Raw genomic sequence first — 17,070 nt, 5'->3', positions numbered from 1 at the left:
GTGGGGTATGGAGTTTTTTGGGGGATAATTAGAATTTTCTAAAATTGATTATGGTAATGGTTGAACAACTCTGTGGATATAGTGAAAACCATTGAATTGTGTACTTTAGAAGGATGAATTTATAGTATATTGATGGGTTTCCCTGGTGGCTCAGATGGTAAAGAATTCACCTGTAATGCAAGAGACCTGGGATCAATCTCTGGGTCAGGAAGATTCCCTGGAGAAGGGAATGGCTACCCACTCCTGTATTCTTGCCTGGAGAATTCCATGGACAGGGGAGCCTGATAGACTACAGTCCATGGGGTCACAAAAAGTCAGACACGACTTAGCCACTAACACTTTTAAACTACTTTTTAACTACTGCTAATTACCCTTAATAAAGTTGTTAAAAATTATAGCTTAATATATGTATTCACTGTATATAAGATAAGGAAATTTCCTCTAAAATTTGATTTTTCCTTACCAATTTCCATGTTTCTATAACTATTCCATAAATAGCTACCACTGTTTTCAGAAAACTTTGTGGTTTGTTGAGTGTAATTTTCCTATCCTGACAAAATAGGTTTTAGCCTTTTCTTGAGATTATTTTAATTATACCACAAGTAATGAGTTTTATGACATTGATTGAATGATATTTTCCTTTACAGGGAATTAAACTCAAAGACCACCTTGAAATTTGTACATACATCTTTTCATGGAGTCGGACATGACTATGTACAATTGGCTTTTCAAGTATTTGGTTTTAAGCCTCCAATTCCAGTACCAGAACAAAAAGATCCTGATCCAGACTTTTCTACTGTTAAATGCCCAAATCCTGAAGAAGGAGAATCTGTGCTGGTATATTTTTTCTGTATTTAAATTATGATTTAGTATATTAAAGTTGATCGTGTGGATAGGACTCTCACAATTCAAAGATTACTTACAGAAGCAAAAACTACTTTAGCTTACATCTTTTAAATTATATTAGAGACATATATTCCACTTTGTTTGAAATCCCTATGGTGGATTTTGCTACTTTCTAGTCTTATTTTCAATTTAGCCAAACTAGATTAGCAGATGCAAACTATTACATAGGGAATGGATAAACAACAAGGTCCTACTATATAGCACAGGGAACTATATTCAATATCCTATGATAAACCATAGTGGAAAAGAATGTGAAAACGAATGAATGTATATATGTGTACCTGAACCACTTTGCCATACAGCAGATATCAACACAACCTTGTAAATCAACTATACTTCTATGAAATAAAGTTTAAAAAAATTAGCCAAACTATATCCCTTCTAAAATTCATTATCACTAACATAGTGCCTGCATTTAGGAATATGAACATGGAATTTAACATCTTCAGTGTAATTCAGCTTTTTGGGTCACTATTTCAGGAACTTTCTCTGAGACTGGCAGAGAAAGAAAATGCCCGGATAGTGCTGGCTACAGATCCTGATGCAGACCGACTGGCAGTGGCAGAACTTCAGGAGGAGTAAGTAGAGACTGTTATCTGATTAAAATCTTAAACTTCGAAAACCAGTTTTTGATTTTAAGTCTTACAGGCTCATTGGAAATAATTTAAAAAAAAACAGAAAGAAAAGAAATCTCCTGTAAGCCCACTATCCAGAGATAGCCACCTAGGTTGATATTTTGACGTTTCCTTCCTATGTTTTCTTCATTCAAATATTCAAGATATATTTGTTTTTTTATAAAATTGTGATCATCCTATGTATATATTAATACTTTTGTGTCTTGATTATTTTCCACATAATATTGTACTATGAGCATTTTTCTCTATCTTTAAATATTGTTTAAAATATTAATTTTTAAACTAGTGTAGTATCTCAACAGATTGCTTTATGAATGTAATCATTTCCTAATCATGGTTCTTTGGGTTGTTGTGTATTTTTGCCATTATAATGTCATGACAAATGTCCTTACATAAAAAGGACACCATATTGTAACTTTTTTCTCTTTAAGAAAATACAAGTAACAGTGTCGTAGCTTTTCAAAGTACATTGCTGCCATTCCTACCCTAAGCTCACCCTGATCAGTTAGAAAAGTAATAGTAAATGTTTTCTCAAAAATCCCATACAGTAGTTTTTAGGTTTTCCTTTGTGAAGGATGGTAATTTGTAGGTCCTGGGATCAAGAAGTTTTAATGAGAAATTGCAAAGATCTTGACTTGAATTTTCATTCTCTCTACAGTGGTGTTTGGAAAGTTTTCACAGGGAATGAGTTGGCAGCCTTGTTTGGGTGGTGGATGTTTGATTGCTGGAAGAAAAGTAAATCAAGAAATGCTGATGTGAAGAACATTTATATGTTGGCCACCACAGTCTCCTCCAAAATTTTGAAGGCAATTGCACTAAAAGAAGGATTTCACTTTGAGGTAAGAATAGGTAATATCTGCTGCTACTGCTGCTAAGTCGCTCCAGTCTATGTGCTCCTTTGTAAGCTAAAGCCATCTCCCCACCAAAGTTGACTTTTATTGATTTCATTTCTAATTCCCTCTTTTTTTCAGATTCTATTAACACTTCTTAATCTTTTTGATAGTTTGGAAACCTTGAGCCAAATTCATCCTATATGTGAGTTCCTGAAACTAAGATAAACATTCTTACAAATTGCATTAATGCTTATTTTTCCATACAACAGCCTCTGGCTTTCTTACCAAGAAAATCTGGCTCCCAGTGACCTCATAAATAACATAAACTCCACTCCAAAAAACTGTAGGTGTCATGACCGTTTATTTAGCCTCTTCAGGTTCAGTCTTAAGAAACTTTTAAACAAAAAAAAAAAAAGAAAAGAAACTTTAAGTAGTCTCCTAAATTACAAATTGAGACCCAGTGATCTACATCCAAAAAACATAATGATTCTCTTTCAGCACAGATCATTAACCTTTGTGAGCCTTGGACAGTTAAACTGACCCCTTTTATAGCTACTAGGACTAATGCCAATTAAATTGCTTTTCCTCTGCCCACTTTGCCAAGTATCAGTGAAAAAGTCACCTCTGGGCGTTTTTCTTGAGCCACAGTCAAGCTATTGGTCTTAACACTGATAGGCTAACTAAAAGAAAATTGTACCTTTCTTAATGAAATAGAACTTTCAATCTCTGGCTTTCTAAATTACAAATAGCAAAATAGAAGAAATTGAAAATTCATTCAAACCTAAAATTATGAATTACTGTTATTGTTGTTCAGTCACTCAGTCATATCCAACTCTTTGCAACCCCATGTACTGCAGCATGCCAGGCTTCTCTGTCCTTGACTATCTCCCGGAGTTTACTCAAACTCATGTTCATTGAGTCAGTGATACTATCCAACCGTCTCATCCTCTATTGCCCCCTTTTCCTCCTGTCGTCAATCTTTCCCAGCATCAGGGTTTTTCCTTGTAGCAAGAAAATGCATAATGAGCACAAAAGAGAAAAAACATGATTCTAAAGACCAATATTATATATGTGCTTTCTTGTTTTTATTTCAGGAGGTGGTGCTGCAGAGATTTGGGGCTTTTTTTTTTTTTTTTTTCCAGTGAGGAGGTGGAGAGGTGAATGAGAAATCTTAAATTAGTAAGAGAGCTCTAGAGTCACTATGTATCACATGCTCTGACTCTAAAGCAGTTCATGTCTTTAAAATGAACATTAGCTCATCAGATGAAAAGTCCTCAAATCTAACCAAAGAAGAGCCTAGTAACTTTCTTGATGGTTTTATTTGGGCCATGGTATTATGGTAAAAGTATACTTGGTTCAAGTATATGTTGTGATAATGTTGAAAGTGCATTGTTAAAAAGTTTTGTGGCCTTTGGTTACTCAGAGGGACTAAATTACAACCTTCATAGGCACTTTTACATTAGTGCTTATAATGCAACTTAAAGAGCGGTTTCTGAGAAGTGATATTGAATCCTCGCTCTCTCATATGCAGGGTACTCTTAGGCAAATTTGCTGAACTTCTGAGCCTCTGTTTCAGTAACAGAGTTTTTTTGAGCATTGAAAAAGATAATGATGTAAAGCAACTATTACAGTGCTTGATAAATAGTGTATGATCATAATATATGTGTGGATTTATGGTACTTTGTAACTATATACATCACCACTTATTGGATTATATTTGGTGAATTATATCACTATTATTATGCTCGATAAATAGCAGGTCATCAGTCGTGACAATTTATATATCCATGCACTTTATGACTATATGTTTATCACTATATAAATCTTTGTGGACTGAAGACCATAACAGAAGATCATTATTGAAGTGTTATGTGCATTTAGTGATGGGCTTTTCTCTAATATATATTTTTTTGAGAGAGTCACTTAACTAGAGAGGCCTCTTCTGCATTTCAGGAAACATTGCCAGGTTTTAAATGGATTGGAAGTAGGATAAAAGACCTCCTGGAAAATGGGAAAGAAGTCCTTTTTTCATTTGAAGAGTCTATAGGTATGTAGTAAATATTAAAATATTTGAAATATGAATGAGAGCACTTTTTTCAAATATAGTAATTCTGTAGAGAGGAATTTTTGTCATCTAGTTTTACACTTTGAGTTATAAAAACTATCAAGAACTCAGAAATGTGTAGATACATTTCTCATCAGAAAAAAGATAAAAACCCTTAAAGGTCCCCTACATATGTTCAGTATCAGTGGGTTTCCTTTATTACCAGGCTCTTAAATGCATTGATCCTTCTGAAGAAATATGAAACTACTGAAATTATATGTAGGCTTATGTTTTCCTCCTTTTTAAAGGTGTTTTTTAATTCTTAGGTTTTCTGTGTGGAACTTCAGTTTTGGATAAAGATGGTGTGAGTGCAGCCGTTGTTGTTGCTGAGATGGCATCTTACCTGGAAACCATGAACATAACATTGAAACAGCAACTGATTAACGTTTATGAAAAGTAAGTTCTACTATTTGGAATTTCATGTTCTGATTTTTTTGGTGCTACTTTTAACTTTATAAACTTGTTTTGAGGAATAGTCATTCCTTTTTAAAAAATACTAATATTGTCTGCATTAAGAACTGCCACTCTCTGCTTAACACAATAATAGGCTTATCTTTAATTTGTACTTTTCTAAAGAGTGACTTGGGAGAAGGCAATGGCACCCCACTCCAGTACTCTTGCCTGGAAAATCTCATGGACAGAGGAGCCTGGTAGGCTGCAGTCAATGGGGTCGCTAAGAGTTGGATACGACTGAGCGACTTAACTTTCGCTTTTCACTTTCATGCATTGGAGAAGGAAATGGCAACCCACCCCAGTATTCTTGCCTCGAGAATCCCAGGGACGGTGGAGCCTGGTGGGCTGCCGTCTATGGGGTCGCACAGAGTCGGACACGACTGACATGACTCAGCAGCAGCAAAGAGTGACTTGAAATCTAATTTTAACACTTTAAATCTTTGTACAGATATGGTTATCATATTTCAAAAACTTCATATTTCTTATGTTATGATCCAACTACCATCAAAAGTATATTTGAAAGACTTCGCAATTTTGATTCTCCAAAAGAATACCCAAAGTTTTGTGGGACATTTGCTATATTGCATGTACGAGATATTACCACTGGATATGACAGCAGCCAGCCTAATAAGAAATCAGTAAGTACCTATATTTTTAAGTTTTTAACAATTTGTAATAATTCATACTACAGTAAAATGTAAGGTCAAGCCTGTGAGTTTCTTAAAACTTAGATCCTTGTTTTCCTCCAGAGCAGTTGTAAGTTCACTAACTGGCTCTGACTCTCACCCATCCTGTCCTCATCACTCCCCAAAGGTATAGTACACCCTGAGGGTGGGGAATGAGAAGGAGGATGAGAGACAGAATGAGGAAGGGAGGGTGGGAGGGAGGGAAAAAGTGCGATAATGCTAAATAATGTTGAAAACTTTTTAAGTCTAAAAGCCTATAATTTCATCATATGATATTGCTTTTATGTGGAATCTAAAAAATTATACAAATGAACTTATTTACAAAACAGAAACAGACTCACAGACATAGAAAACAAACTTTTGCTTACAAAAGGAGAAAAGGGATGGGGGATTAAGTAGGAGTTTGGAGTTAAAGGTAGCTCAGTCAGTAAAGAGTCCACCTGCAATTTGGGAGACCTGGATTCGATCCCTGGGTCAGGAAGATCCCCTGGAGAAGGAAATGGCAACCCACTCCAGTATTCTTGCCTGAAGAATTCCATGGACAGAGGAGTCTGGTGGGCTACAGTCCATGGGATTACAAAGAGTCAGACACGACTAAGTGATTAACTTTCTTTGGAGTTAAAATATACACACATTAAATAAAGACCAACATGGACCTACTTCACAGTATGAACTATACTCAATATCTTGTAATAACCTATAATGGAAAAGAATCTAAAAAAGAATATATATATATATATATAGATTGCTATATACCTGAAACTAACACATTATAAATCAACTATATTTCAATTAAAATTTTAAAAATAGAATATAAATTTTTAAAAGATGAATGTTTTACTAATAATCTTAGCACCTAAAAAAATAAATGAATAAATAAATAAATGCCTATAATTTCAAAGCTATGTGTCTTTCTAGTTTTAACTTCCCTTTCAACCTTATTCCCTATGAATTTGTGGCTTTCTAGGTGGCTCAGTGGTATCCCTTTTCAACCTTATTTCCTATACCTCCAGCCAAATGGAATAACTTACATATACTTCTTACATATATACATTAAAAAATTATTGTTCTGTTTTTGGTCAAGCTTTTTCCTTAGTCCACCGTTTCTTCCTACTGCAGCAGATTCACACTTTAGCTGTTATTTAAGACTTCATGTAGATGTCACCTCCTCCACATACCCTCCAGGTCTCATAATCAGATATCTCCCTCCTGAGGTTTCTTTATATATTGTGCCTTCCTCTGCTCACGTATCACTTTCTATGTCATGTTACCATTGTCTTGTGCATGGCAGGTTCATTTCTAATATACCTTTATGCCTCTCAAAGCTCTTGCCTACACAGTAGGTGCTCAACTAACATTTAAATGCCATAGATTGCTGATTATATTACTTTGTTATTGTTATGATTGTTATTATTAACCTAAATTTCCATGTATAATGGTCTGATATTGTCTCAAGAGTCTAGGAGCATAATATATTTTGGAAAATCTGCAGCCTCTTATGTAGAATACTACCCATATTCCCTTTGTGTATTTTCATCCAGTCAACCAAAATTGGTTCTTCGCTGTTGTTATTCTGTCTATGCACGTATGTTTTTCTGTGTTTATAAACTACTTGAAAAGAAGAACCAAATGTTTTGCTTCTTTTTATTTCTCTAGTGTTGCTATGGTTAGAATAGTTCTTGGTATGATGCTTTTTCCCTCTTGACTCCCTTCAAGGTGTATGATATTTGTATTCCAAGTGCTTTCCTATCTATTCTCCACTGTTGCTTACAACAAGTTTTCTAAGGCTTGTAGTATGGATATTTGTTAATCCCCTGGGGTCACATAGTGACTGTCAAAGACTTCCTGAGTTCTTTCTTCTCCAACTTCAGATTGACATTCATCTGTGTGTTCAACAGGCATTTATCAAAACCCTTCTGTGCTACACTGAGAAGACAGTAATGACAAAGACACTGTAGAAGTCTAGTAGGGAAACAGTCAAGTAAACTGATTACAAAATGATTAGAGGGTACGTAAGAGTGCCATGAAAGCATAGGAAAGACCCTTACTCAGATTTGAGGGGCTCATGCAGGGCTTTGCAGAGGACTTTTGTGAGCTGAGTCCTAGAGTTTGGGCAGGAGTTATCCAGATGTGGGAGGAACAGAGAATGTTTGAGGCAAAGTGAGCAGTAAGCACTATGTCTGGAGGTGAGAAGTCATGTTTTCTTTCAAGGAACCGCAAGTAGTTCTCTACAGCAGTAGTACGGAGTGCGAGGAAGGATGGCATGTATGGTGAGTGGGTTAGAGAGGGGTGAGAAGAAGATCAGTTAGTACGCTGTTTCAGTAACGGAGATGAGAGACGACAGGAGCCTGAATGTAATATGGTAGCAGTAGTGAAGGAGAGAGCCTGACAAAGTTGAGTTAAATAAAGGATAGAATAGCCAGGACTTGCTAGTTGATGGTCTGTGAGTGGAACAGAGGGAAGGAAAGTCTCTGTCTTGAGCAACTAGTAGTACCACTCACGGAGAGGACCAGGCTCAGGGCACCTGAGCAAAGGCTCCACTGCCCCGCCCTAGTACAACCCCCATGGTTCCCTCGAGATACCTTCACAGACTGATTTGTCGTGCAGGAAGAGTACCTGTGTTAATCTATATATTTATGTCAGTAAAGCTTCATTCTTGTTTAATTTTTAGGTAATTATATGTATTTGCACCCCAGTGGATTATTTTGCCTGCCCTCTAGGATGTGTGCATTCTGCTTTGGAGACTGTTAAAAAACTATCTGTGAAAGTGTTTTGAAATTGTAAAGCACTTTGCAAAAGTAGAGGTAGTTTGGACTTTGGGACAGATAGGCCAGGTTTCAAATTCTTGCTCTGCCACTTAGCTGATTACCTTGACCAGGTCGTTTACCCTCTTTGAGCCTTGTCTGTAAATTGTCAGTAATATTTACTTTGTAGGATTATTGTTGAGGCCTGGAGATCATGTGTATAAGGTATATAATCCAATGCTTCTACAATTATAAATAGTCAGTAAATGGTACAGTTATGAATTATTATGAATGTAATCTTTTGTATTTTAAAGTTCCTTTAAAATATTAAAAAATTTTTAATTGCAGTAAAAAAAAAAAAAAAATGCAGGGTCTTCCCAGGTAGCTCAGTAGTAAAGAATCTGCCTGCCAGTGCAGGAGCCACAGGTTTGATCCCTGAGTCAGGAAGATCCCCTGGAGGAGCAAATGGCAACCCACGCCAGTATTCTTGCCTGGATAATATCATGGACAGAGGAGGCTAGCAGGCTACAGTCCATAGGGTCTCCAAGAGCTGGACACTACTGAATGACTGAGCACGCCAAAAAAAAAAACAACATAACATTTATCATCTTAACCATATCTAAGAGCTCAGTAATGTTAATAATCACATTGTTGTGCAACAGATCTCTGGAACTTCTTCATCTTGCTAAACTGAAACTGTATACCAATTAAATAAGTCTCCATTTCCCCCTTCCCCTAGCCCTTGGCAACTGCCTTGCTGCTTTCTCTTTCTGAGTTTTACTGCTTTACACACCTCATATAAGTGAAATGTATTTTACAACTCTTGAAAATGAGAAAGGTACCAAGTGTAATTGAGCTGTTGTTGCAATTGTGCCTAGGTGCTGCCTGTAAGTAAAAGCAGCCAAATGATTACATTTACTTTTCAAAATGGCTGTGTTGCTACTCTTCGGACTAGTGGAACAGAACCAAAGATAAAGTATTATGCAGAGATGTGTGCATCACCTGACCAGAGGTAGGAATCAACTTTTAAAATATTATGTATATATAAAAGCTTTATTGATTTCAGAACTGATTTCACTTTGCTGTACCACAGAAGCTAACACAACATTGTATAGCAATGTACTCCAGTAAACATTAACTAAAAAATGCTTTATTGAGATGTAACTCACATACCCTATAGCTCACCCATTTAAAGTGCACAATACAGTGGTTTTTAGTATATTCAGAGTTGTGGAAACATCACTATAATCGATTATAGAACATTATCATCACCTCAGAAAGAAAGCCCCTCCCAATTAGCCGTCACTCCCTATTCTCCTTTTTCCCAGCCCTAGGCAACCACCAGTCTACTACTTGTCATTATAGATTTTCTTATTCTGGACATTACATATAAATGGAATCACACAATATGTGGTCCTTTGTGACTGGCATCTTTTATTTAGCATAATGTTTTCAAGGTTCATCTATGTTAGCATGAATCAGTACCTTATTCCTTTTTTAGAAATTTTGTTTTCGTGGCCCAGTGATATTCCACTGTATAGATACACCATATTTTTAATCTATTTATCAGAGGAGGGACATTTAGGTTATTTCCATATTTTGGCTATTATGAATAATGGTTGTCTGAATGTTTGTGTTTAAGTTTCTGTGTGGACATATATTTTCTCTTAACTTGGGTATATACCATACTTATATAAGGAGAACTGCTGGGTCATATGGTAGTTCTATGTTTAACTTTTTGAGGAACTGCCAGACTATTTTCCAAAAAAACTGCATTATTTGGGAACTGAATCTTAATTTTTTTAGTGAATTTATATTCCTAGAAGACTCTTTAAAGCTTGAACTATTTAGGCTAAGCATAAAGAAATGATCAACAAATAATTTGTTCATTGCCAAATATTCATTTTCTACATTTAATATGATTTGACTTAATCTGCTGAATTAATACCCTTTTAAGAGTATAAATTGTGATTAAAAGTGGTTAAATTAACTTAACTTTAATAACTTTTAGAGGGTATTTAAACTTTTATGAGTAGTAATGTTGTCATTGATCAATATCTATTTGGGAAGGAGATTTTTTTTTTTGGAATTGACTTCAGAGCAATGTACATTAATTATTTAGTATTTCTCTAAATCTTTGTGTTTAAGAGTAGATTTTATTTCCTCTAGGGGGAGAAAATGACCTCCTAAAGTCATTCAGAGCAGAGTTTAAAGTAAAGCAAATTGAACAGTGCTATCTTTGGTTTAAAATGAAGGGCAATTATTAAAGTAATAAAAATTAAATTTGTTGTGTAGCTTGTAAAATGACTGTGAAGGCAGTTTTCAAGAGGCTTCCGAAAAGAGAGATGTTTGGGGTAATGGCAGCTCTTCAGGTGACGACTTCGAAGGGAATACTTGTTATTTTTTTAAACATCTTATTTTTTTAGTCACACTTCTTTCTTTACTTCCTAAAAGATATGCTGTATCATCCCATAATAATCTATAAGAGGTATGCCTTGAAGTATTCAGGAAGCCAGTTTATCTTAATACCTGGTATTGGTGTTCTGAGCCATTTAAATTGCCTGCTTTAGGAGCAATCTTTAGATATACTGTAACTCATCCATGTTTCATGTACCAAGGACCTCCTTTTAATGCAGTTCAATTTCAGTTTGTGAGAATGAGTGTGATTCCCCTCTTCCCACTTTTGGTCTTGTTTTGTTCTACCTGAGTGAATTTCTCTCTTGTTTACCAGTTATTTAATCATCCCATAAAGTATATGCACTCTTAAAAAGTTACAAGAATTTAAGCACATTTTAAGGCTATAGGAATAAAGAATTTCAAAACTCTTAACCTTTTTCCTCAGTGACACTGCCTTACTAGAAGAGGAATTGAAGAAACTGATTGATGCTTTGATTGAGAATTTTCTTGAGCCCAGTAAAAATGGACTTACCTGGCGCTCTGTTTAGCATTCACCAGAACATTGTTGCTTTGCCCCGGTCCATGGAACAGAGCAACCAAGAACTCCATGCATTGAACTCGCGTTAGCATTCTCTGTGTGTGTCATCTGGCCAAGTATCTTTTTCCTTTATTTTGTTTCTTTCTGGTTGGCTAGGTAAACAAACTGTATAAATATGAAATGGCTGGAAAGAAATGATTCAAATGTTTTCATAAACCTGAACAAAAGTCATTACATTAAAAGTATTATGGTAACACGTCATTCTTCCTTCAACAGAAACAAAATACAAATGTGAGTTTTCTTATTAAAGTGTGATTAAGCTTAGTTATATATTCTTGTGATTGTGTATAGCACAGTTTTTCTTGAAGATAAATGTTGTATAGTTGTAGAGTTAGTTAAGGAAATGAATCCATAAGATTGGCAAGAAAGTGGCACTGCTCCCAGAATACTGTGGAAAAGTGTCATTGTTACATCGCAGGTATTAACTTACAAATTAGAGTATTTGAAATAGGATATTGAGCATTTCTAGGTTAGAACAGGTGTTACAATTTGTGGTTTCAGCACCTCTGTTTCAGGTGCTCTTGGTGCAGTGTAAATTTATTGTATTTATTTAAAATTCTAACACTTATCAAACATGAAACAATAGTGGCAACACTCCTACTGGCTTGGTTCTTTCTCAGTGCCTTTTCAGGGCATGGTTTGAATTGAAATAGTGTTCTTCCATTGAGTATAATTTAATCAGTTAATTGGCAGACAGTTAAAGAAAGTCTTCCAAACTATATAGGTACTTCTCCTCTATTTAAAATCGATTGTTGATTTAAAAATCTTATGAATGTAAGTAAAAATCTTAATAAAAACAGGCTCAGTATAACTAGCTAAGGATCTTCATGTTAGAATTGTGTAGGTTATCACAGCCTCTAAGTAAAGAAAAATATTAGAACTAAGAAAGGAGCTGTGAATTTTTAATTTAAAAGTCTGACATTTAAATTACATTTTTACAAGAATATTTGTTTCTTTATCACATGAAGTAGTGCTCATTTTACTATGAAATAAAACATCCAGATTTTAGATCTTACAAAACAAGCTACATGTTTTAAAACTAAAGTCCAGTTTATCCTAACGTCTTGCTGACTTCTGTAGAGTTTTTGATCATGAGTACTATTTATCTCTTTTAGGGGGGAAAACTTGCGGGGAGGGGAATGTCACTTTTGGTTGATTCTGCATCTCTAAAAAAGAGTTAATAGAGAAGTGTTGTTTAATCTTCTTAAAGTGTATTCTGTCCTGTATTGCTCACAGATTACTTAGCACACGTGGTATAGTTAAGAGTTAACAATAATGAGGCCTTGGATGTACATAATTATACTAAACAAATTGCCTGTGGGAGATAACTGGTATGAGAGAATTTATTTCCTAGAAAAATAATAATATAAAATTAAACAGACTAGAATATTTATTAAATCATGGTTTGATTTATTGCAGTTATCAGCTAACATTTGGCTGACTCCAGATAATCCAAATGTGATTTTCAAATTACTGTATTGCCACTATTGTTCATTTGTTCCTTCCTTCCTTTCTTATAGCTGAATCTTGTGTGACTGTAGATAATAGAGTTAAATGTAGAGTACTATTCCTGAATAAGTTTGTTTTCAAAGGCTTTGCACTAAAGAATAAGTGTGTAGAATGTTTTGCTTTATTTGCTTTTAGGAATGTAGATTGTTATTTAGGAAATGGACTATATTTTACAAAGTGGTATGAACAATGCTATATATATATATATATATATGAAAAATAATGTATATTCTGTTTTAGTATCTGTGTTTCAGTGACTGAAGAACAAAGTGGAGCTAAAATGATACAACAGCTCATTCATAATCACTAAAGCCGTGCTTGTCATTCTATTATAAAGAGAACAGTTTTGAATGCAACAATATAATGCAACAGGAGTCATTTTAATCAAGGTGAAAAGTCATTAAGGCTTGGATTCTTATGTCAAAAATTTAAATATCCAAAGTTAAAATTTTACAAATGTTCTCAAAGAGTATAGATTGAGGGAATTATTTGATTCTAGACAAGCTCCTGAGTGTGATATTTAATAAGAGCTTGACATAGTGGGTGTACACTTGTCTAACAAAATAAATTCAGTAGCCCAAGACAACCAAGAAAAACAGAAGTACTGGCCAGTAGGGCTCAGCCTTAGGAGCTACATTATCTTCTTCTTTATGAACAGTATCATGGAAATGAATGCCTTCTCATTAAGTGTGTAGATCAAAACTGATATTTTCTAGAGCTTTGGGGAAAAGAAAATAATTAATCAGGCAAGCTTAAAGCACTGGAAATAAACAGTAGAAATAAACAATAGAAAAGTCAGTAAAGTAGCAGAGAAAATGCTTCATGTGAAGAGCAAACTTATCACCTGAAAAGTGGGAAATGAACTGTCTGTGGGCAAGTTGTTTATTTGTTGTTATGATGAGCAGATAGTGATGCTTTTGTCTCCTTCTATTGGTGACTGCTAAGAAGCAGCCAGGGAGGCCTTTGAGGAGGTGAGAAAAAGTACCCCTCATAGGATCAGTTCCTGTTAGGATGTTGTGTTTTCAGATCATATGGGAACTGGGGAGGGGAGAATAGAGCAGAAATAAAAAGGAATGAAATATAGATTGAAAAATAAGACCTATAAGAAAAAGCACAAAAGATTAAGATCATTTAACTCTGGAGGGGAGGAAGTTGTTGAGATAGTTTAGTAACTCTTGAGTTATTATTTAAATCTTTTATTGAAGAACTCAAGTAATATGACAGACTGTTCTCCATCTCCAGCAGGGACAGTATACGAGGGAATAAGGACTTTCTTTAATACAATTAAACATTTTAGTATTATGGCATATGCTAAAAAGCTATTTAGCAACTTTTTAAAGTTCCTTCATTGAAATCTCAGGTTGGGACAAAGATGATATCATAAAGAGCATTGAAAGTAACATTTGAGTTTCACTCCATATCTGGAAGAATTTAGCTCACAAGATAGTTTTTGTATATGTTGAGTAGTAGATGCATGAGTGTAGTCTTTATTCACTGTATAAAGACCTGCTTAATTAAACCTGTAAATTAAGTGCGACTTGAACACAATTCCATTCATCTTGAAGAATGTATAGGATATTTGAGGAGTTTGTTTTAAATATAAATTATTATTACTTGGATGTTGTAACTTCAGCAGACAGAAAGGTTCTAAGAGAGTGGATGCTTTGGAATATCTGTATAGGGAATAGACCTCCTGTTTCTTAAGCAAGTTTCTTCTGGAATTGATACAACAAAGATAGTAGCTGAAGTTTAATGGAGAAATTGTTCTACAAACTGCTGCTATTGGTGTTTCTCTCAGATGTTTTCCACTGATGTTTGTGATGCTTGAAAAATCCAAATTCTGCTTGGATGCATTTGTTTCATGCCTTTTTCTCTCTACCTCCCTCTTTCCCTAGGTGCCCTTCCACATTCTGTTACTGTGAAAAACTGTTGCCCTGTTACCTCACTTATAAGAAATCTTAACTGTATTCATTCAGAATGCTTTAAATTTATTCCTGAACTGTTTTTGTTTATGGACTTTTAGTTATTTTGTTATTACTGTGAGAATATTTAAGACACTGAAAGAAGTAATTTTAAATCTATTGCATAATCTTTTTTGGTCTGCTTGGATACTACTGTATATTAATTTATTATGGCCTTTTACAATTCACTTGTTTTCTGAGATTGCTCTAGAAACTGATGAAGAAAGACTCATACTAACCAAAATCAATGGTCAATTGATCTGGCATTTTATTTCCGGTTTCCTTGTACTTTGGGCATCCAAAGCACAAGATCTGAGGAAATAAATTTTTTTTTACATTTGTCCCTCTTACCATCTTACCATAAACCGTAAAGAGTCTAAGTGGAAAGGAGGGAATATCTCATTGTTGGACTCTTTACACAGCCTAAGTTTACTCCTAGTTGGAAACAAAGTTAGCGTTTTCTGTTGGTTACTTTAAAATATTCACCATACTATTACATTCATTAAGACATATCTTCTCTTTGTTAATTCAAGACTGTGTACTTAAAAAAAGAGAACATAGAAGAATGACTAAAGTGACCAAGATAAGGGCAAAGTGGCATATCTTTAAAGTTGGCTTCTCGAATTTTTCCACCAGCATAATCCTAAAGCAGAGAAGCATGAATGTTTGGGGGGAAGGGGCCTGAGAGCAAAATCAGAAGCAGCCTGCACTCGAAATTTCGTGTTCTGTCTTAAAAATGTGATTTTTGCATTCTCCATAATAAAACTGTGTTAGTGAAAAATGATACCTTCAGCCTTCATGGAAACTGATGCCACCAGAAAGAGGCGCCATGTTTATCATGTGGGCTCTCAGTTTTCTCCCCCATCCCCGGCCTCAACTGCTATATATCCCTGAGGGTACAGACACTGACTCGAGTGTGACAAATATACATAAACATACGTAAGATATTCCCTTTAGAAGGTGACCTTTGAAGGTATTAATGCCAAATTGAAGTGACCTGAAACAGTTTTAGTACCACCGAACCTTATAATATAATCCAAGGCGTTTACCAGTTTGTTCTCGTTAATTATTAGCATCCCTTGACTAGGAAGGAGCACCTGACTCTCAGCTCCCTGAGAGCAGGGATCATGGTTTATTATTTTTCATATCCATACCACCCACCACCTGTTATAGAATACTTAGTTGGTGAAAATAGGAATTATGGAATTTTATTCTAAAGAAACATAGTTTAGGCAATCAAAAACATTACTTTTCTGATTCAGCTTTTAAAACAGTTCTCAATACTGATATGTACACTTTGTCATGTTTACTAAGCATGCACACTCTTAAATACTCTGTTTCTTTGAAGACAGCAGAGCATATTCCTATTTTGAAATTGTATGTAATGCCTACTATCTTATACTCAAAGCAAGATGTTGGCCAAGAAGGTTAAGAAAGTGTCTGTGTAGACTTAGTGTCACTAGTATTAGTGCTGTTATAGGCCTACTAATGCTGCCTTCCAAGTGAGTCACAACTAATTGGATACTGTTTGATAAATTTTTGTCCAGTGTATGATTCATCATATATCTGAAGAGAGCCACCCAAACAAGATTTGCACCTGTATGTGATGAGGCCTTGTGTTATAGGCTGAAACAAACTCTTTGTATACATTATTGAATATGCCAGATAAAATATATGCAGTTAAGTTAATTATTTTTCTGTATGCCAGTAGTTCAAAATTGTACCCTTGTTTTAATAGTTTCTGTCAACATCTTCTCATTTTTCCTTACAGACTGCCAGAGTGTATCAGAAATACTGCCTATGAGAATTTGCACTTTAAGTATTTGTGTGCGTGGTTTTAGCCAAATGAAGTGTTATCAGTAATAAACAGGTCTCTTCATAGGCATAAGTTTCTGTGTAATTTTTTTTATCTTAGAAATCACGTAGTTTATAAAGTTTGTTATCCAAACTGAACATGTTCTTGAAATATATACATGATATACCCTAGAAACTACTTTGACCCTAAATGAGTAGTGTAGCTCATTACTCAGTAAATATTTCTTGACTGGTTAGCCAGAAGTCCCAGAAGAAAGAACTAATACAAAATCTTTTTCCACCTTATTTTTCTCCTTCTCTCCTTTAATTGACCTAATCTGTCTTCCCATGTTAGCATCAACTAACATAATAAAAAGTTAAAGGTTTGGAAATCCCTCAAAGAAGTAACTATGTATCTGTGATAGAGCAGTGGTCATGCAGTTAGTTTCC

The 17,070-nt window shown here is 34.9% G+C and overlaps 1 protein-coding gene across 3 annotated transcripts in view; it reads left to right on the top strand.

The window, feature by feature from the left end:
• PGM2L1 (phosphoglucomutase 2 like 1) overlaps positions 1-16,711 on the top strand; it is a 63,246-nt gene extending 46,535 nt beyond the window's left edge. Inside the window, exons 7-16 of one of the 3 annotated variants that reach the window (XM_081539605.1) lie at positions 648-837; positions 1,387-1,484; positions 2,200-2,380; positions 4,328-4,421; positions 4,745-4,874; positions 5,380-5,569; positions 9,240-9,373; positions 11,204-11,587; positions 13,106-13,254; positions 16,598-16,711. In XM_081539605.1, the coding sequence (XP_081395731.1) occupies positions 648-837; positions 1,387-1,484; positions 2,200-2,380; positions 4,328-4,421; positions 4,745-4,874; positions 5,380-5,569; positions 9,240-9,373; positions 11,204-11,306 (1,120 nt within the window). In that variant the 3' untranslated portion in view covers positions 11,307-11,587; positions 13,106-13,254; positions 16,598-16,711. Of the gene's footprint in view, positions 1-647; positions 838-1,386; positions 1,485-2,199; positions 2,381-4,327; positions 4,422-4,744; positions 4,875-5,379; positions 5,570-9,239; positions 9,374-11,203; positions 11,588-13,105; positions 13,255-14,760 lie in introns of all 3 variants that reach the window. The other 2 variants (XM_081539607.1, XM_081539606.1) reach the window with 2 other exon arrangements.
• The last annotated feature ends 359 nt before the right edge of the window (positions 16,712-17,070 follow it).

This window comes from Giraffa tippelskirchi, chromosome 11 (assembly GCF_054371585.1).
Source record: "Giraffa tippelskirchi isolate mGirTip1 chromosome 11, T2T-mGirTip1v1.2.pri, whole genome shotgun sequence".
NCBI lineage: Eukaryota > Metazoa > Chordata > Mammalia > Artiodactyla > Giraffidae > Giraffa > Giraffa tippelskirchi.
This window is presented reverse-complemented; position numbering and strand designations above follow the sequence as displayed.